The 22,559-nt window shown below is 34.0% G+C and overlaps 3 protein-coding genes across 4 annotated transcripts; 1 reads left to right on the top strand and 2 right to left on the bottom strand.

Moving 5' to 3' along the window:
* Positions 1–107: 107 nt before the first annotated feature.
* LOC112047286 (IST1 homolog) lies at positions 108–11,377 on the bottom strand. Of its 2 annotated transcripts, XM_024084362.2 has the most exons (7): positions 11,038–11,376; positions 10,393–10,555; positions 9,778–9,997; positions 8,540–8,673; positions 7,490–7,618; positions 6,138–6,188; positions 108–3,070 (listed from the first exon to the last, which is right to left on the bottom strand). In XM_024084362.2, the coding sequence occupies exons 1-7, from the start codon at positions 11,217–11,219 to the stop codon at positions 2,810–2,812; spliced, it is 1,140 nt and encodes a 379-aa protein (XP_023940130.1). In that variant the 5' UTR covers positions 11,220–11,376; the 3' UTR covers positions 108–2,809. The 2 variants fall into 2 exon arrangements, with proteins under 2 accessions (XP_023940130.1, XP_023940137.1); XM_024084369.2 differs by lacking the exon at positions 6,138–6,188 and having other exon boundaries at positions 11,038–11,377.
* Positions 11,378–12,967: 1,590 nt separating this feature from the next.
* Positions 12,968–17,635, bottom strand: LOC112047277 (protein dispatched). Its single transcript, XM_024084350.2, has one exon. The coding sequence runs from the start codon at positions 17,450–17,452 to the stop codon at positions 14,141–14,143; it is 3,312 nt and encodes a 1,103-aa protein (XP_023940118.2). The 5' UTR covers positions 17,453–17,635; the 3' UTR covers positions 12,968–14,140.
* Positions 17,636–18,236: 601 nt separating this feature from the next.
* On the top strand, positions 18,237–22,403 carry LOC112047269 (V-type proton ATPase 21 kDa proteolipid subunit c''). The gene is made up of 2 exons (XM_024084339.2): positions 18,237–19,020; positions 20,244–22,403. Exon 1 carries the CDS (start codon positions 18,372–18,374, stop codon positions 18,987–18,989), a length of 618 nt encoding a protein of 205 aa, XP_023940107.1. The 5' UTR covers positions 18,237–18,371; the 3' UTR covers positions 18,990–19,020; positions 20,244–22,403.
* The last annotated feature ends 156 nt before the right edge of the window (positions 22,404–22,559 follow it).

The following is a 22,559-nucleotide window of genomic DNA, read 5'->3' on the forward strand; positions in this document are numbered from 1 at the left end:
AGGTATCCTATGTCTTTCTCCTGGCTCTAAACTACCTCCCTGCCAATTTTCAGCTAAATCGGTTCAGCCGTTCTTGAGTTATAAGTGGAGTAACTAACACGACTTTCTTTTATATATATATAGATTATGGTTATATTGAAATAGAAAAACTTTTGTTAGAATTGGATGAAATTGACCCTAAGACTTTAAGGCGCCTTTCAATTCATCTTTGTTAGACAGGACTAATTTTTAAAATAGTTTCACCAATGAAAAGCTACATTATCAACGACTGACAAAGGCTCTCTTAAAAAAAGTCATTATTAATGTAATGATTTATTTTAAAAAAACTTATATCTATACAATAACAATTAATAAAAACTATTGTTAAATTAATGTAACTATAGTTCATATAATATGTTCAATAAATGTTATAATGCTACAGCAAAATTATATCGGTAATTTACTTCAATAAAACTGATAATATTTGTTGTTTTCATATCACATTTTTACAATAAGTAATTTAAAAAAATAATTATATTTTCTTACAAATAGACATAACATAAATATATACAAAATGTATAAAATATTAGTAATTAATAACTGAAAAGGCGTGTCAAGTTCACTAAATGCTTTGGGAGAATGATTATAATATGAATATTAATAATGATTACTTAAGGATAATTCGATAAAATAAAAACATTTACGTCACCTTAGTTCTAGATCTAGAATTTAGACTCGACATATAGAATCTAGATTCAAGATGCAACTAGACAAGACTTGCAGTTGCTAGATTCGATAGTTATTATTCTTTCTGTGTATACATCAGCGTGACGTTCATCGAAAAAAAGATTCTAGAACTATAAAATTCTAAAGAGGTACACTTGATTTTTTGTTTGTTTGTGACAAATACTCTCAGTAACTTATGGGCAGATTCTTCAATGGAAAGCTACATTATCAGCGAGTAACATATTATTTATTTTGTATTTAAAACTCCAAATTCGTTTATTCAATAAGGTTTCAATTTACAAGCACATTCGAAAGGTCAAGTAATATATTACTAATATTATTAAATAATGGTGATAATAATTAGTCGAAAACTTGAAATACATACGAAGGCTCCAAACGCGCCGTGGTTCGAGAAGATATTCCCACTGGAATGGGAACTGCGCGAGTGAAATGTCGTAAGCGGTCTGCTATTTATATAAACTGTCGCATTTAGCTTTCAAACGTCAAGGAGCATCGATCGTTTCATTTGAATGGTATTTATGTTTATGGTCAAAGATTTTCTACTATAGATAAGTTACGTGCCTACAAATACAATGATTTTACTACTTCATACACCGGAAAGAGTGATCCGGATTTTACTACTTCACTGAGCGCACACATGCGCAATTTTGTGTTTACTTACAGTTTATATTCATAGTTTTTACACTTCCTGAACACACAACTCGACATTGTAGACATTATTAGTTTAGATAACGTTCGTTGTTTTCAATGCGACTATATGAAATTAAGACAATTGTCGGCCAAAGTTTCGACACATTAGTGACATATCTAATAGTATAAAATCTTTGGTTATGGTAGTATGGTTTATGGTGTAATTACAGGGACATAAAGTATGAATGCTATTTCATACAAGTACATAACATAATTAAGGCACAAACGCTATTTACAATACATACTGCATGGATTGTATGATAAGCAAAGATACATGCATGTATTGCATTTTACCTGTATACAGGGTGCTCGGAAGTATTTCCCATAACTCTAGGGTTATATTCTTAAAAAAAAGTTAATTCAAAATATGCTAGGAAAATATTATCAATAAATAATATTATAAAGCTGCTGAGTTTGTTTCTTTGTTTGGTTGAACGCTCTAATCTCAGGAACTACAGGTCAGATTTGAAAATTTTTTTTAAGTGTTAGATAGCCCAATTATCGAGGAAGGCTATAAGCTATATAATATATTATCCCCGTATTCCTACGGGACCGGGAGCCACGTGGATGGAACCGCGCGGCGACAGCAGTTATGTTGAATTACTTTATATGGAAAAATTATTTTGTTTTTTTGGATTTAATAAAGTATATGCAATTTGGTTCCTATAAGTGGTCCCGGTAATACCTTGATTATACGGGGTGCTCGGGAGTATTTCCCATAACTCAGGGGTTATATTCTTTACCAAAAAGTAAGTTAAAATGTTCAGGGAACATGTATTCCAAAATTAATACTTTCGGGGTAAATACGATTTCTTTTGTAAATAGATGTAAAAACGCATCCCATATACGCATCCTTATAATTATGACGTAACCAAGTTTGACACATTTTAAAATGCAAGGATAGAAAAAATTACCCTGTTACATGGATAGTCGGAATTATTTGAATTACTTTGTATGAAAAAATATTAGTACTTGCAGTTCGGCTCCTGTAAGTGGACTCGTCAACACCTTGAAGTTATGGTAAATACTCCCGAGCAACCTGTATTTATAGGAAATACTCCCGAGCAACCTGTATTTATAGGAAATACTCCCGAGCAACCTGTATTTATAGGAAATACTCCCGAGCAACCTGTATTTATAGGAAATACTCCAGAGCACCCTGTTTTTATAGGAAATACTTTCGAGCACCCATGTATAGAACGATAGAAAAGTTTACTCGTAGTTAGTTTAGAGAGTCAATTCCGTTTTTGATTTAATGTAGGTACTCATGAGCCAATATTTTAGTGCCTCCAAAAATTATACATCAAAATTTACCCAAAACATCACCAATAAACGTGCCTTTATATTTTAACATAATATAATAATGTATTTGTAAATAGAGATTACAAGTAAATCATTTCTTCTTCTTCAACTCCTCAAACCGTCGGTTCAGCTCGTCGAAGTCGATCTCGTCGGGAGCGTTGCCGTCGTTGGTCGTGTTGGAGTTGTTGCTCTGAGGCACGGAGGGGAGGATGAGGTCGGAGGGCACGGACGGCAGCTCGGGTAGTTCGGGGAAGTAATTGGTCGCGTTCGGCGGTCGGGCGCGCGGCTGTGGGGTCGGGGCGTGTGGAGTCGGCACGTGTGGTTGCACATATGGAGTTGGGACGTGTGAAGGCTGCAACAATTTTTTTTTATAAAGTCAACCCTTGATTACAACCACATATAATTCTCGGCAAACATCTTGAACAATCCATTTAAATGCGCAGATGTCGATTTGTCGGTCTCTTTGGTGGGGCGAAGGGAACGCGGGGAATACAGAGCGCGCGCGCGCCTGCTATTGGTCAATCAGTCTGCCTTGTCCATTGTCATAAAGTGTACCTGCGCGAACTTTCCCCCACTATGCTACTTTTTGTTTAAGATATTTGCCCAGCGCTGTACCTCATGAAGACAAAATTACATATTGTCGACCAATAGCGGGCGAACCAAATATCGCCCTTTCATTACGACAGGACGAAAGACAGAAAGAGACAGCAATATTTTCGAGTCCGCCGCTATTGGTCGATATTTTGTTTTTCTCTCGTCTCGAGATATGTCGTGGATCCCATGTTAGGTCTACTGATGTTGAAGTGACAATGCATGCAGATGGTGGCGGCCTAACTTGGAAGAAATACAAGTGTATTCTTATTTTGCTCGAATGCTGGTAGGTAACTAGCTACGAACAAAGCCTAGTGTTTAACTTGCCAAATACCAGACATAAGTCAACTTGGAAAAATATAAAATCCTTAACCGACCCAAACTGGGAATCGAACTCGGGACGACAACAAAGCATCTTTTCAATACTAGAGCAATATTCAATTGCATTAGTTTCGTTTTCGTATTGCACTCAAAAAAAAGAATGACTTGTATCTCTAATTTGCATGGATGGCTTGCGTTATCTATACTTATAATAAATCTGTAGAGAGGTCAATTCTGTACATGAAATATATTTCCAAAATAACAATAGGGGGTGATTAGTGATCGATACTGATGCCAAAAATGCAATCAGTAAAATTTTTGTCTGTCTGTCTGTCTGTCTGTCTGTCTGTCTGTCTGTCTGTATGTTCTTTATAGAAACAAAAACTACTGGACGGATTTTAACGAAACTTGGTACAATTATTCTACATACTCCTGGGCAGGTTATAGTATACTTTTCATTACGCTACGATCAATAGGAGCAGAGCAGTGACGAGAAATGTTGAGAAAACGGGAGAAGCCACTCAATTTTTTAAGATTCCTTCGCGTGTACAGCCTTAATGGTTAAAGCTACATATAAATCATGTATGACGGAAATGTTTTCCTTAAAATTATCTATAAAAACACAACAGCATATATATGTCTATCTATTATGGTTGACTCACAATAACATGTGTAACTCCCGATAGCTTAGCAGTTCGGAGCTTTCTAATTATATTTGTTTACTCTTATGTTTATAACACTCATCACTCATCCCTTATAAGAAAGTTAACATTATTACCTATTCAATAAAAAAAGAATCATAAAAATCGGTAAAGAAACACCAAAGTTATACAAGAAATACGCTGAGCCATTGCGCGTGAATACTAATTCATGCTATATGGATTATTTTTGTGTAACGGTTGCCGCGCTCGACGCGACTCGCGGTGGGAGGAATAAATAAAGAAGTGCAGCCTTAATGAGTAGGGTAGGGGTAGGGTAGGGAAGGGGTAGGGTAGTGGTAGTGTAGGGGTAGGGTTGGGATTGGGTAGGGTAGGGGTAGGGTAGAGGTAGGTTAGGGTAGGGTAGGATAGGGGTAGTTGAAAGTTTACAACGACTTTCACGCGGACGAAGTCGCGGGCGTCCGCTAGTTTCAAATAAATAGTCTGTTTATCCTATATAATTTAATCCATAATCTAAATATAATTATAGGATAAGCCATCTTTAATTTAAACATTTTTATAGCTATGGTCGTTATCAACCCATATATGACTCACTGCTGAGCCCGAGTCTCCTCTCAGAATGAGAGGGGTTAGGCCAATAGTTCACCACGTTATGCGGATTGGCAGACTTCACACACGCAGAGAATTAAGAAATTCTCTGATATGCAAATCTGATCCTCACGATTTTTTCCTTCACCGTTTGAGACACGTGATATTTAATTTCTTAAAATGCACACAACTGTAAAGTTGGAGGTGCTTACCCCAGACCGGATTCGAACCCACACCCTCCGGAATCAGAGGCAGAGGTCATATCCACTGGGCTATCACTGTTTAGTGTTTTATGATTCTACGGTGCTTTCTACTTTTATAGCTATCAGGCGCATACAAGACATTGTCAAGCGTCAAAAAATTACTGATTCTGAAGATCAGATGAAATTACATTGTTGCTTTTCCAGAAGGGTAAAAGATGAATCAAAGATCTGATAAATCCGAGAGATTGAATGATATAAAGAAGTGGAGATAAATCGAAGAGTAATAGTGTAGCGAAATTTGTGTTAGTATGCTTAAAAGGAAATAGTTATCAGCAAAATGCTTTAGAAACATAGACTGCGTAAGCAAGATAGTACTAGAAAATTTAAAGCTGGTTTCAACACCGTCTGAAAAACGTAGGCGTCCACAGATCCACATCGTACGTATCGGACGCATCGCATCAAACGGATTTTAGTATTCTTTGTATAGAAAGCCAAACAAGTGCGTCCGCTGATCCGCAACAAACGGATTTTATCTACTGTAAAATTAAAAATCCGTTTGATGTGATACGTCATGAATCGTCGCAAGTGGACGCCTACCATTAGTTGTCGTCGAATATTCTTAATGTAAACTTAGTCACTTTCTTAGGTCAAATAACAAAGATAAAACTTGTGAATAAGCTATCTATATCTAATACTTATCAGAATGCATTCAAACCAGCCCGTAGAATCATAAAACACTAAACAAAGGATATTGTTATAAAAAAAAGTAACATGTTTTCCAAAAAATTTGTTTGAAAAATGCTCCATGTGTAGCATTTTTAAACACCTTAAAAAAAGGAGGAGGTTCTTAATACGAGTCAATTTATTTCAATTCTATTTCTTCTTTAACTAAATCATGATCCAAACTATGTTTTACTACATACATAAAATCTAGTTCTATATACCACAAAATAAGAAAAACAAAAGAATAAGTAAGTACAAAATGAATACAAGTATCTGATGAAACTAATAATGATGAATCATGAAATAAATTGAATAAAAACATAGTACAAATTACCGTGTCATGCGCAATGCTGTCATAAGCGGGAGGTAGGTTGTGCATTTCCTCCTGTAAAAGGCAACATATTTTCGTTTCGTGTCACTGGAAAATGTTTCTTACACAGCATGACATAGAGCTCACATTCAAAAAGTTTTGTGCGATATAGTTGTGTATAGTTTGTAAAGTGCAGAATTAAAAAAATAATATTTCTGGTGATAAGAGAAAACCTCTTTTATTATTTTTCATTTCATTATCAACGCATATTCGGCTCACTGCTGTCTCGAGCCTTCTCTCAAAATGAGAGTAGTTAGGCCAATAGTCCACCACGCTGGCCCAATGCGGATTGGCAGACTTCACACACGCAAAGAATTAAGAAAATTCTCTGGTATGCAGGTTTCATCATGTGATATTTAATTTCTCAAAAAGGAAAAGTTGGAGGTGCATGCCCCGGACCGGATTTGAACCCACACCCTCCGGAATCAGAGACAGAGGTCATATCCACTGGGCTATCAGGGCTCTCTCATTTGTCATTTGGTCTACAATAAATTTGTAAAAAAATATGTTTTTTTTTCTCTGTTTTTGTTTGTTTTTAGCTTTTGATATTGTATACCTACTTAAGTAATTATAATAGCCAGTGCACAGTAAAACCAACTGTTGTTTGCATTATGGTTAGACATAATTTCAATGTGTATTTTGCAGAATAAAAAATAAATAATGTATGCAGTGTTTATGTTAGTCACATAGTAATCCTATATTAGTAACAAGAAGTCTGAATTGTATAATATTTCAGTACATTCAAAAAAAATGGTTTCTTAAACAAAAGGGTTCTAAAGCATTTCAAGCATAACATTCATCAAGCTACTTAACTTCTGCTCTAAAAATAAAAGTAAAAAAACATTTCGAAAAATACTTTTGGCAGACATTTTACTTGGATATATAGGTAAAGTGTATAAACAAGCATTTGTCAGTACACAGTTAACTGGCAACACATTTGGGTGTAAAACATAACATAGACACTAAAAACAGACTTTCTGAAATAGAATAACTATACCTAGTATAGTACAAATAAAATAACAATTAAAACTAAACTAAATAAATGTGACATGCCATCTTAGTGAAAATATTATATCAATTAACTACAATTAACTTATCTAACTAATCTTTTAATCATGGTCTATCCGGCACTACATACATACAGACATTTCGATAACAAACAACTACACCTATAAAAAAGCCATACTCAATATGTACTGTTTAACTACAAACAAATTGAGTATTTTTTAATTAAATTAGGCTTTAGTACTACACAACTATTTAATATTTAATTACAAAGTGAAATTAGCTATTAAATAAACAAAGTATGAAATCACCTGCAAGAAGCTGTTGTTCATAGACTTGGAGTCGACGCCGGGCGGCATGTTGTAGTTCATGGGTGAGCTGGGCCCACCGTACGTTGGGTGCGTTGCGATGAATCCGCCCGCCTTGCCCCCCGAAGGTTGCTGGATATTAACACTTTGCTAAGTAAGAGTCCCCCAAACCAGACTTACTATCAGCCGATAGTTTAGTTGGGCTCTTAATCACGTACGCAGGCAGTATGCAAGTGCGCACACTATGACGATTTGGTATCGGCTGATAAATAAGTTTGATGGGCTTCCCGATTCACTTCAAACTAAACAATCGGTGTCAAAATTGGAAAGTACCTTGTCAAACAATGTATTTTGTGCTCTAACATTGGTTCGTATTGTGTCCTCAGGGTAAGCAATGCATTTTTGCATGTATGAAATGCACTCTGACACTGGAGATCCTCAAGAGATATTGACTTTACAAACTTGCCACGCCTAACATGCGATCAACGACATATCGATATCGTGAAGAGAAATAGACAAATTTTAACCAATAGCGGAGCAACCGGAAATACCACTATCTCAGTCAACGCGTTGGGATGAAAAAATGGGACTGGGACAACTCCATCGTCTGCATTGGTCAAAATTTTCGTCATTTTACTAGGCTCACTGGTGTGATATCGAGAGATATAACACGATTCCCTTAAACAGCCAATATCATAATCGCAGTTACAAAACTTAATGAAATTTTCTAGCAATTATTTTGCTGCACCTGTGGTGTATTTTTCCGCAAAAGAATACGTGATTGACGAGACCACCCTAAGCACAACAAGTAACTAATGGCCAAGTAAGATCATGTGATCACAATATTTAAATTAGTTAATGGTCAGTCACACAGAAACTGCTGACAGACTGCGGGCTCTTCTAGCAGAACCTGTCTTCTGAACTGGGGGCAAAGTAACAAATAGAAAACCTGGATATTTCAAAGTGCTTGTAAATTTGCCTACTTAAAATAAATGAATTTTGATTGATTTTTCGATTTTGAACTGCATAGCCTCTACACCAAGAATAGCTTACCGATGGATAGTTGAAGGGTGTGACGGTGGGCGGCGGCAGGCTGGGCATTTGCGGCAACTGGGGCGGTTGCGGGTAGCCGATGAAGCCGGGCGGATTGGGCGGCCCGTTGATGTCTATCAGCATCGCGTCTCTAGCTGGAGAACAAATGGGTACAAATCAGCTAAGCTAATCTCAGGAACTACTGGTCCAATTTGGAAAATTCTTTCAGTGTTAGGTAGCCCATTTATCGAGGAAGGCTATAGGCTACATACATTATCCCCGTATTCCTACGGGAACGGGAACCACGCGGAGTCAACTAGTTTGTCATAATGTTACAAGTTCTTCGGCCATCATCATGGTACATGGTGGTATTTACATGCATTATTTGTATTATTATTAAAAGAATGTATTTGTAAAAAGAGGTTACGAAAGTAATAGTATAAATAAAAGGGTATTTGAGGATTTTAGTAAATTCCACTACCTAACAGCGTGACCGCCGTCATGCTGCTAGTCACGTTAGCGATATAGTGCAATAATGTTTTGTGATGTAATTATTGACCATTAATTGTTGTGTGGGCATGGAGAACATATCGGGCAAAGGAAGTGAGTGTTAATACATTCTTAAGGTATTCCTTAAACCTTACACCCATGGTCACAAGTCCTGGGACCTGCTCAAGTTGTTTCCTGTTCTACAAAATGATGGAAGCAATACCTGTTGCTGCTTTTCCTCACATTATAGTAAGCCAAAAACTAAACGTCATAAAAGTAGACAGACATCAAAGTCATCACAGTAAAGTGAAAAGGAAAGTTAAATGTAAATGTTCCTTCTGTTAAAAAAAGTTAACTATACAGAGCATCTTTTACTTTACCCCTACTCTGCAGCCAACTATAATGCAAAAAGGTTTTTTTTTATTTTTTATTCTTTACAAGTTAGCCCTTGACTAGTCTCACCTGATGGAAAGTGATGATGTAATCTAAGATGGTAGCGGGCTAACTTGATAAGAGTAGGAAGATAATCCACACCCCTTTCAGTTTCTACACAACATCGTGCCGGAATGCTAAATCTCTTGCCGGTAGGGTGGTAACTAGCCACGGCCAAAGCCTCCCACCAGCCAGATCTGGATCAATTAAGAAAACAATAGGCCCAGCCAGGAATCAAACCCAGGTCCTCTGTCTTGGAAATTCACCGCGCCACGGAGGCCGTCAAAATGGTATGTAATAAAAGTTTCACTTTAAAAATAAAAAACAATGCCATTTACCTTCTTCCTCACGCATGACCTGTTCATCAGGTGTATACGCAACATTATAGTTCTTAGCTATTTCAATGAGATACTTCTCAACAAGTATCTTGGGTGGACTCTGCACTGACATCTTGTGCCTCAATTTTTCACTTATTGTGTTCACACTCTCACTCCTGCAAGCGTCCGCATACACTTTGCCGTACTTCACTGTTAGCAGGTCTGATATTATCTTGAGTTCCTGTATTAATAAATAATAATTAATTTAAAAAAAAATTGACAAGCACAAGACAGACTGGCTCACTGACGATCCTGTACAAATTAGTTGGTACATATTTAGTTAAATTTGTTGTTTAATTACATACATAATTTAAATAAATAATAATTTGTTTTCATATTTACTTTTATTTAGATAATTTTACATCATATTTGAATTTTTTTAATTGGAATTTTACATCATGAGAGCTTCAAAATTTTTTTGTTTTATACTGCAGTTTCTAGTACAAATATCATAAATATCAATCACAATATATTCATAACATTTCAAAAAAAAAAAAAAAGAGCCCATTACTATGTTTTGCACCATTGATCATTATCACTCAAAATATAAAACATTGTGCTACAGTTATTAAGCACCTGAACATCCGTGTGCATCCTTGGAGCGACCCATATGAGACTGGAGATGGCTTCACCCAGGCCCTCGTCCAGTTCCTTCATCTGTGTGACCAGCCCAAACCTCGCAAGTATCAGATCACAGTACATTTCCACTATCTCCATTGCCTCCACCATGTAATCCTCTCTTGAAACCAAAATAAAATTTGTTATACTGGAGTTTATTAGATTGCAAATTTTTTTTTAAATTATAGCTGTGGTGCCAACTGCATGCACCATGCCACAGCCAGATAGTATAGAACTGAGCAAAATTTGCAAAGAATCTGGGAATATGGAAAAGATGGAGGCTTATGTCCAAATACATATAAATAAATGTGCATACATTGCATAAAATAAAATGGTCTGTAAGGGGCTTACGAGTGACCTGTCTCAGTTGAACCTAAAGCATAGAACAACAGCTCTAGGATTTGTACCTTCCAAGAGGGTAACTATTGGAATTTGTTACAATACCTAGGCCTTAGCATACACAGATCTCCTAAAAGTACGGAACAACAAATAGAGGAATGATACATGATAACATGTAATCATAAATAAATATGGCCTACAGGCGACTTTCTGAGCTGCCTTTATTGACGTCACAAATATAATTATAACACATTCGATGCAAACCTTATTATATGTTCCACACGAATTTTAGCACGTTCACTTTTTCCAGCTGCGATATATTCGGCTATTTCCTTCCGTGCTTTCTGAGCTAATTCGGTCTTTTTCTTCTCTAATAACTTGAGCCGATTTATAGCTAATCTCAAATGAGTTTTTAGCTTAGTGTAATTGGGATTTGTTGAAAACATTTTGTTCGTGACCACGCACTATGAAATTAACAAAAAACTATTGATATAAAATTATTCTATGATGAGTAATACAATCGACTTGTTTGTAAAGTGATCGTGAACATGAATCATAGAAAATTATAAAATAAATTAACTCATCTCATTTTGTTTTTGACTTTAATAATTTACTTACTGTCAGTGTCAATTGTCATTGTCAGCTGTCAGATAGGGATGGCGATGTGGTCTGTGATGGCGATCTTAGATCGATTAATCGAAGAATCGAATTTTCGAGCGAGAATCAATCCAGTGAATCGATATTTCACACTTGAAAATCGACATTCGACATTTTCTGTTTTTCTCGATCAAAAAAGCAAAAAGTAAAAGTTCTTTGTAAATTGATTTTTCAGGTTTCGTTACCGTTATATACGTATCTTATATTTCTGCATTTAATAATTATTTTCCTATATAATATTGTATTCGATTTATCAGGTTATTTATGATTATCTTAGACCATTAATAATATTAATGGTCTAAGATGATTATGTATCTTGTATTTCATAAAATAGAATTATGTTTTAATTTCATAGGCAAACTTGAAAAATAATAAATTTTTATGAAATCGACCTTTTTAAATATCGATTTTATTGCGATTTGTCGGAATACGTTACGGTTATGTATTTTGTTTGTCATAAAATATAAATCGCCCTCTTAGAATTGTAAACCAAAAAAAGAAAAAGAACGAAAAAAAGGGACTTCAGTGATCAGTCCCGTCGTGACCACGATCCATGCAACTGGGTCGAAAAAATCATTAAAAAACTTGTCGTTTTAGCGTGGTATGTACTCGTTTAAATTATTTATATACTTACTCTGTGGGCGCAAAGTATGCGTGAAACTGTTTTTTCGCGCGCTATTTGCACATGAATAGCGGGTATTACAAAACATAGTATTATTTTTTTATGATTCTACAAAATACATATTTAGATTAAGCTTAACCATGATGCAACAAAAACCACAGTTGGTTTTACTGTGCACTGGTAAAAAAATATATAAAGACATCAATCATCAATTATCTATTGTTTATTTTAAAGTATTCCGTGTATTTCCGAGGTTACCGTTGGTTTTTGAATTTAAAATTAATGATTATTAATTTTTTTATTTTTCTATTAATACCTTTTTGAAAAAGATTATTGAAAACCATTTTAATTTGTAAGAGGAATAAAAAACCTGTTTATAAATAATATTTTTCCAAAAATTATGTATTGTCATAATTGCATGGATAATAATTATTGTACATTATACAAGTACTCCAAACTCTAATTGAACTGCCTCGTTGCCCAGTGGCCTGCTTAAATAGCAGGTGGCTTCAATCCTTTAAGTATCACAAAGTTCAGGATTTGAATCCCTGGATTCCTTGATGATTTGATGTTTTTTATACTTACGAAATTTTCAATAAGATACATTACACTCCTGTGTTAGAGAGCATGTTAACCTGTTGGTCCCAGTCAATATTACATTAATTTCCAGTCATAATTGCATTTGATTATAATTATTATTGGAATCAAACGTTATAACACCCTACTCATAACCACTTACTTGCAACTCCAATTCTCCAATTACATTATACTGCTGGAGTTGCAGGCAGGTGCAAAGAGTAAATTAATTTACAAGGTAGGCAGGTGCTATTTTCTTCTGAGCTAAGCTCAGTTTTTATAATTTATTCTATGTAAATACTACATTCTATATTTTATATGTGAAAATTAAAAAAACTATTATTTTTTTTAAAAAATTAACATTTTTTTTTTATTTCGTTTACATCTCAAATTCTTACTTCTTAAGTACATAATCTTAAAAATAAAGAAGTTACATAAATTCTACAGATATTAACACCAATATAACTGATATCAATATTTTTTGTAAATGCAAATAATATTAAATATCTCACAAATTTAAATTATATGTTATTCACTATTTACATAATTGTGTAATCTATTAACCACAGAATGTCCGAACGTTTGAAATTTTAGGGCACTTTAATTTTAAAGGCCATGTCAAAATATATAACTTTATGTAAAGTGCCCTCAAATCTTTTTCAACATCTCAATAATCTAACGAGAATGATGAATATCATCTTAGTTTGTATGGCACTGTATAATAATAACAAAAATATTTCACCACTTGAATACATTGAGACAGTGATATTTTTTATTCTTATTAGCAGAGTGGTTTGTAGACATACATACATCTATTGAGTAAGTACTTACTTAAATAAAATGTTTGAATGAATTTTTATCTAAATACCCTCAGGCTTTTTATAATAGTTATGTACTTATATTGAATGCCCTTGGTTTTTTGGTTGGTATATGTTGACACAACACATAATACATGCTACCTATTTAATGAACAAGATGATTTTTGTTCAATTTAAAGGTATGAAAATACATCAAATTCTACAATCAACTAATAACATTCAAGATACATACAAAGACAAAAAAGTTAATTACATACATACATACATGTCTTAAATACATACTTAGTAAATGATCTATGACAATACCTTAGGTTTACCATATTTTTACTAGGGATAAATTGACACATTTCCCTTAACATCGATGACTTGAGGTTTATTAAAGAAATACTGATCATTAGAAACAAGCAACTTAATATAATATTTTAACAGTAACAAGCTCGTTTAGATCTTGTATTGTCCTGTGAATCTAATAAGTACCTGATAATTATTGTCACAATAATCGTTTATAGTAATACAGATATTCAAAATATATTTCAATAAAGATGTAAAAAAAAATACTGACAGTTACGAGATACAAATTACAGATCTAAAAACAGAGCAATATAAAAAATACATGGTTCTAATACTGTTGGGTAACTCATCAATAATACTTCAAAAATGAGTTTATCTTAATACACATCTAAATATTAAATGTTCAGTCATTATTTATTTCACTAGAATTTTTTTCAGTTTTACTCTGTAATGTTTCAAAATCGTCATGAATAACTACTGTTGTTGCACTCATACTTGAAGGGCTATGGGAAGTGATATTAGTCCTATTACTGTCTGCTAAATGCTCCAACTCATGACTTTCCAAATTAGGGACTGCAGAACAAACAGAACTTACTCTTGACAAAGATTTTCTGTCTTCTGTTGATACTTCTTTAAAAGAATTTCCGCCAAATAGTAGTAATAAAGAACAGAGAAAGAATGTAGCATATATCCAACTTACAGACATAATTAAAGCTAGGAAAGTGCCTATTTGGGAATAAGGAAGAAGATTTGAGTGTAATAAAAATATTCCAGCAAAACCAGTAGTCAATGCAGCAGCAGCAGTCGGGCCAGATGATGTTGAAAGTGCACACTTAACTCTATTAGTCTTTGTGCCACAAGCATTTGTAAAACTTAGTGCATAATGGAGACTAAAATCTACAGCTAACCCTGCTGATGTTGATATTGCTACACTTTCTAATATATTTAATTTCCAATCATTCAGAACAAGCACAGCTATTGTTACTGTAGAAGAGAAGACTATAGCTAAAAGAGAGCAGATACTAACGGTGAAATTGTATGTAGATGGTACAAGTACTATGAAACCTAAACCAGCAGATAAAAATAAAGCCAACAATGTTCCACTTGCTAAAGTGGCTTGGAGATCATAAAATTGCAAATCAGAGAGAAACCACCCACATTTGAGTCCTGGGGGTGCATCTTTTAACTCATTTTTGGTCCAATTTTCTACTTGAACAAAAAAATCATCCATAACCTTATAGGACATTGAATAGGGAATGACACTTTCAAATTCTATTACGATTGCAGATACAGCAGGTGGATATGCACTTCTTGAGAATTTAGGCCCAGCCACACCTGGTATAAAAATTTCGCGAGGTGTTTCATAAAGAGACTCCATTGCTTTTATAATACAGAAATCAAAAACTTCTTTAGTGTATGGGAAATGGGATGACTCACAACATGGTGTTCTATTTATCCTGTCAATAGTATCAATGCATCTCCTGCTCATATACATTTTGAAACTTTCAATGAAACAGTTAGGTAACAAAGGACCTAAAGTTTGCTGATAAAATGGTTGAATTTTAATTTTAGAACAGAATTCCAACAGCCACAATTGAGATTTTGGGTTTGATACACTAAAGCTGTCATCAAAAATCAATTTACCCTTAGAGAATGGATCCATATGATTACCATTGTCGATAGCTTTTATTCCCCATATCCACCTTAAAGGCATTTTACCACCTGTTCCAATATCATTTCCAAATCTTTCAAATAGAAACTTGTCTTTATAATTCATGTCATATTGCTCGAAGGGATGTGATGTTTGAAAAAGTTGGAACTGCTTTGAATCAGGAAGCCGAAGTCCAGGAGAGTAAAATACTACAACTATACTGTAGATTCCAATAGCACCCAAGATAACTACAAAACCTGTGTGCAGCCTCATTATACAAGTGACAATAAATCGATTTAATATAACACTGATATCTTCTCCAATTTCATTAACAACTTTACTAATTGCACCTAACGTTTTCCACCTACTTACAGACAATTTTACATCTAATATATATACTGACACTGGCAACCAACTCACCATAAGTAAAAAGTTAACTAATACTGCAGTCCCAGCAAAAACACTGAAACAATTGATGGCTGGAATGTAGCTAACATATGATGCATAAAATGCAACAGCAGTCGTCAAAGTGGTGACAAATATAGCACTAACAGAATGCTTTAAAGTTTCTTCAAGTATTTGTACAAGTATAGTTTCACCAGCACTAGAAACATTCTTAATATCAGTTAAATTTTCTGTAACAACATTATCTCTTATTAACTGCTTACTTATCATATTCCAGACTTTGACATAGAGGAATGCATCATCAGCCCCAATTCCTATTACAACAACTATAACTAACAGATTCATGAATGGAAAAAAGTCCAAATTAAACACATATATGTAAAAAAAATATGCAACACCAAGTGAATAAGTAATAGCTGTAAACAACAGCAATGTTAGAAGCAAAGATTTTGTATAAACCCAAACACATATGAACACAAAGAAACCACCAAGTCCTATGAGCCAAGTGTCTTCAATAATCCATAAATCAAACAGAGCATTTTTCAATCCAAAATCCATTGCTGGGATGTTAAGAATATTGAAAGACATATTTGATTCTTGTAATTTTAAATAATATGGTAGAGTGGTGCTACTAGTCGGCAAGGGCAAAAATATCATTACATTTTTTACAAATGTCTCTGAAAACAGTGGAGGAGAAAATGCATTTGAATCTATAATGTAAAATAATAAATTGTATACAGCATCATACTGGGAGCAATACTTTGGCACATGACATCTATCCATTTCACAAGAGGCCATCAGGGAAAAGTTATGAAAGTAGCCCGCACATTTCTTTAGTATATTTACAGCATAAGTAACATCATCTCTGGTTAAATTTTCACAAGAATTCTTACCAGACATTAAAGCTATGTAGTTTGGCACACTCCATATGGGGCAACATATTTCTTCTGCTTGCATTGATCGCTGACATAGATTATAAAAGTCATCTTTAGTAAAATCAATAAGGAAGGTTTGCAGTTGACAAACATTCTGTACATTCTCAAAAGTGAGCATTGATTTATTGTCATTTGAAGTGACCACCAAGTGAGCGTAGTCAGCAACTGGGGCCCCACAACTACCAGAAGCATAGTTGTGGTGAAAATTATCAAATGTGCGCTGCATGTTTTTTAGAGACTTCCATTGTTTCCTTGTATGATTTTTTAAATAAACTGCATTTTCATCTTCAAATGAAACATTTTTCCCAAATCCCCAATGAACATGGTTGACAGTGAGATTTGTATCAGGGGAACTATAAAATGTTGTAGCATATCCTGTATTATTGTAATTCTGTTTTTTCTTGTGTTTTCGAGGATGTTTGCGGCCAGACCTCGTTTTGTCCCTGTTGTAATAACTTTCGTTCATACGAATTTGATCTTCTATTTCTTTAGGATTTACGGCGAGCCTTTTGGACGGTCTTGTCTCCTCAATAAGGTTTTCCCAGGCTATGAAACGGTGCGCTAACGTTGTACCTCTCGTTTCGAAACCAACTATAGGGTCGGAAAATGAAGGAAAGTCGTGGCACACTAGAGGTATTACAGTGAGGATCGTGGAAGTGACTAAGATAGCAAACAGCAAAAAGTAGGAGTAACGAACAATAAACCTCGCATAAGCTGAAAACATTTTTAGACCTTGACTTCATTGATTTCATATTTATCAATCCATTCTTACTCCATTTTGTACTTAAGTGGAACCAATACATGTCCTTAAAGCTGTTCGACGACTTCACATGTTATTATGTGATCACATTTTTTTAATATTTGAATGTTTTTCTAAAAATCTATGTTTAGGTTTGAAATAAATTGAACAGTGAACACAATTTCATGTCCATGACTCAAGATAAACAAACGTCAATGTCAGTTGTCTATAAGCAACTTTGAACTTACAGACACAGATTATATATTAGTTTGCTTACAAATGTCAAAAATTCGTCAGAGATACAAACAGACAAAAATCTTTATAGATTCGGTAAGAAGCGCATTTTACAGCAGTTAGTGATCACATTCCACTAAACGTTCAAAATCATACGTTAGCGTCCAAAAGATTGCAGCAGTCATTCCACAAGACGACTTTAATTAATGTATTAAATTACAATTATTGCAGTTTCTTATCGTTTGATTATTTTAATTGTATGTTTGTTCAAAATTCTATAATTATATTTAAATTTATATACCAATAATTAAAAAATTCAGACCACCTGACTTTTTTGAGTATTTGATTTTTTTTGTTATTTTGCTTTATTTTGTCAGCAAGGGCCAAAAACTAAAACTGTAAACAGTACCAAAAAATTTAATATACACATAATTTCAATCTAAGCTTTCAATACTTTTAAAGATTCTGAGATTTGACCAATAAAGAAGTTTACTTTAATCTATGGTATTTTTATTAAAATATGGCAACATTTTCTTGTCTCTGACATCTTGTGATCACAAGACTTCTCCGTTTTTGAGTTTTCTGTCAAGGTAGAAATTGGAGAAAAAAGGCCGTCCCTTTTCGGGATCTCCTGGTTTAAAAGCTCCATCCGACGAAAACCACCATCAAGATGAGATATTTCCTGACGTACCTGTTTGTGTTGCTGTTGTCGCTCGCCATACCCATATTTTCGTTATACTATCTTCTAAATGGAAAGGGTGAGCAGATCAGTTTCGGATGGTTCCTGGAGCACACGTCTCCCTACATGTGGGGGACGTTGGGAATAGCGTTCGCCGTGTCGTTCTCGGTCGTGGGCGCCGCCATGGGGATCCACACCACCGGAGTGAGCATAGTGGGTGGTGGTGTCAAAGCGCCTAGAATTAAGACCAAGAACTTGATCTCCGTTATTTTCTGTGAAGCTGTGGCGATTTACGGTCTGATCACAGCCATCGTGCTGTCGGGCATGTTGGAGCAGTACAAAGAGCCGTTCTTGGATATATCAATCAAGCAAAACAACTGGATGGCTGGATACGTGATGTTCGGAGCTGGTCTGGCCGTGGGACTGGTGAACTTGTTCTGCGGCATCTCTGTCGGGATCGTGGGCTCCGGGGCGGCGCTCGCGGACGCAGCCAATGCAGCGCTGTTTGTGAAGATCCTGATTGTGGAAATCTTTGGGTCTGCTATTGGTTTGTTTGGCCTTATTGTGGGCATTTATATGACGTCGAAAGTGAAAATGGGCAACCAGTAACTTAAGAAGAAAGTCATACTTGAATTTAAGTGTAAGTATTTTTTGTTAGTGAAATGTTGCGAATTGTATTATTTATTCTAATAAATATTGGTTGTTCTGTCGGAGTTATTAATTCATATTTATTTAAAAATAACATCCTAACTATAGTAATAATCCAGTATTAATGTTAGTTATGCATATAATTTCAATGGCAATAGTAAATATTCTAATTAAATATCTAATAGTACATACAAAATCTGTGTCCAGAAGACAAACTTGCAAAAAAGTAAATGAAAAATCATTAATCTTTATACTGCTATGTATTGGTTAACTTTAAATTTGGATGATTATTAGCAGAGGCCCTAGTCACTAATAATGTGGCTTTGGTAAAAGAATTTTCAAAATCGGTTAAGTACATCCAAAGATTATGCCCTATAACCTCAGAAACACACAGAGTCATTAACTGATTAAATACACAGCTAAAACTCATGTGATACAACAGCAGAGTATGCCGAACTAGTTTCAAACCCATATGGGGCCCTTAGTCATGAGCTGGTTCGTGAGTTTTAGCTGTATCTCATAATTAATTAATAACACTTACAATTTTAAAACCTAAAGTTTTAATTCTAAAATAACTCACTAACTCTTAATATTGGTATGTATTTATGTTTGATGAATATAAATAAATATTCTTAGCAAATGTAGGTGGTCTGTGATTAGGGTAATGGTTCACTCTTGAACCATCATTTAAGAATGTTACACTTAGGCCTAGTTCGGACTACTTTATTATGGATTGGTCATTACGAACAATTTTTGGATTTATCGCCCAAAAATTGTTCATACTCAACTTAAATACTAAAGTAGTCTCTATGGCCTATAACACAGTTCTTTAGAGCACAGTTTCAGTTATGCCTATGGACTGTTATAGAGAACACCACACACTGAATCCATTGTATGCTAAGATATTCATCTCTTAGGTGGAAAGATTGCCCCATTTTAAGAGCATAATTGCAACTCATTACTTGTTAACTGCCAATGATGCAGTTTATTAGTATATTGTTTTTTTAGTAATTATAAAACTAACTTATGATAGTAAAGTGATTACCGATTGATGTATTAATCCACAAGTTAAACCATTGAACAGATTGCATTAAAATATACACAGACAGTATTCTGTGCGAAAGGATTTTTCACAAGTTCCTGCAAATGTGGTAGAAAATTTATTTTATTTGATCACAATCATAATATATAAAGATGTTTATTTTCTAATTTCAGTACACGAGCACTGGTAGTCCTACCCCAACCTTGACCTGACCCAACGCAGCCAGTGCTTGAACAAAAATATATTTATTTAAGAAGCAACATAGCTTTGAATAAGTGTTGGACTTGTATACTATAGGATCTATACTTCAGAATGCTGTATCACAGAATTGGTGCGAGACTTACAATTATTTTCTGTTTGTATAATGTTGATTACCTTAGCACTTACTCAGAAACATATTTTTTCACACCTCTTTTGATAATACTGTCAATGTAATTATTTTTAACACAGTACAGAATTTTTGTACTGCGATTACTGTACTGTATGCCAAATATTTAGTATGACTATGAAAGTCTAAGAACACATACCCAAAAGTAATTCAATCATATTGTAGCTAATATATTTATCTACAACTTATATTGTGAATATGAAAATGAAGTTTGAAATTTCTTAAAATATTTAACAATTTAGGTACATTTGTATTGTGCTACGTAATAACTAAGAGTATTTATTTATCTTAAATTCATATAATTTACAATCAATTAACTTTTCATTCTGCATTTTGTGCTAAGGTTTAAGATGTTTAATTTTACAGTTTAGATAGTATTGGATTGTTATTAGACAACTTTGAATTATATAACCAATAAATAATAGTTTTTGAATACCATATCACAGTGTCCTATATTAAATTGACTAGATATAATAGTGCATTTTATATAATATATTTTGTGTCATTGTTGTATTTTATAATAATATTTCAAACATCCTATATCAGGCCGTGAATTAATGTCAAATTTCATAAAATCCTTATTATGCATTTAACTCAGTATTATGATATTAACAAATGTCATAGTTACCTTGAATTTGTGTTTACAAATTATGTGAGTAAAGTTTAACATCAGATATATAATTGCAATATTATTTAATAACATTTGTATGGAGAAACTTTTAATTTTAATTAAATAATGTCACAAAAATATTTTACATGTCCAAAGTATTATGTCATGGGATAGCACCCAGGGTGGATGCACTGATGTATGTAGTCATTTTGTTTAAGGCTTAAACATTCCATGAAATGTTAATACAACATTTGTGAACGCTTTGATTGGTAATAGCCTGTGTATATATAAATAAATGACACTTATGTAATAATTGTTTTTTGCCGTTTGAGAGTACAATCGCAAAATGTACAATCTGTAAGGTAGAGGAAGTTTATTTGTATATCATATAGTCTCTTCTCCTTCTCCTGTAGTCACAGGTTCTACTATTATGAGACGACATGTCTTGTAGTATTTTTTTTCACTTCCTTAAAATATGTCCTAACTCCCTTAGATTGAGAATAATAATGTTTTGTCTGTTTACAACCATTTAGTTGTAACTGTTGGATATAAAAATAAGTATCATATCATTCATGAATGTAAGTAAATACATTAACTTGAAATTCTAGAATTGTGCTCCAGAAACTAAACAACTTTTTATCGGAAATTTGTCATTTTTAATGAAACTTATTGTTATTTGTAAATATTAGTTTGCTTCTTTGAATTATAATGAAAATAAGATGTTTCGTAATTTATTTCTATTTTATGTCCATATTAATTAAAAAAAAATATTTTTAATAAATTGAATCACAGATTAAAGGTTTAAGACTCACTAGTTTTGCTATAAAAATATTGTCATGTGCATAGTGTAAGTAGACTGATAAATCGGCACTTATTGCAAAATCGGCTACTGAAGATCTATTTGTACACTAACAGCCGTTTTCAATAACCTATCTATCCGCCATTTCGCTTACAAAAGTTAAAAAAATCTATCTTTCTGTTCTTATCTGCTTTTCAATAACCTACTGACAGATAGTTTGACTATATAAAGATAGTTTGGCTGTTCCTGATAATCGAGGATAGGATCCGTGATCTTGGGTAGGTTATTGAAAACGGCCGTAAACGTCTCTTTTTCCTTTAATCTTTGTATGAGATTAGCTGCCATGTGACTGCTGCCTTTATAGACAAGGAGCTAGCGTCACCCGTGGGCACAAATTGTGCGCAAATCGAACAGAACAATCGATGGATGTATTATGGTATCAGCTTATGTACTGTTTACAGAAGCGTTTATAATTTAAAACATATTTGTGCAAATGTAGATATTATGTATGTTGATGAATAAATAGCTAAAAGTTTTGCGTGTTCTTTATTTATACTTCCCGATAATGTCCAATTCGATCATATTTAGACAATATTTTAGCTTTGAAGCAGCATTATAATTCGCATAAGCGCATCTACACAATCACATTACCTGTGTAGTTGCCTTTAAAGCAGAAGAAATCACTGAGGCCA

The sequence above is a fragment of the Bicyclus anynana genome, chromosome 7 (genome assembly GCF_947172395.1).
Source record: "Bicyclus anynana chromosome 7, ilBicAnyn1.1, whole genome shotgun sequence".
NCBI classification, from domain to species: domain Eukaryota; kingdom Metazoa; phylum Arthropoda; class Insecta; order Lepidoptera; family Nymphalidae; genus Bicyclus; species Bicyclus anynana.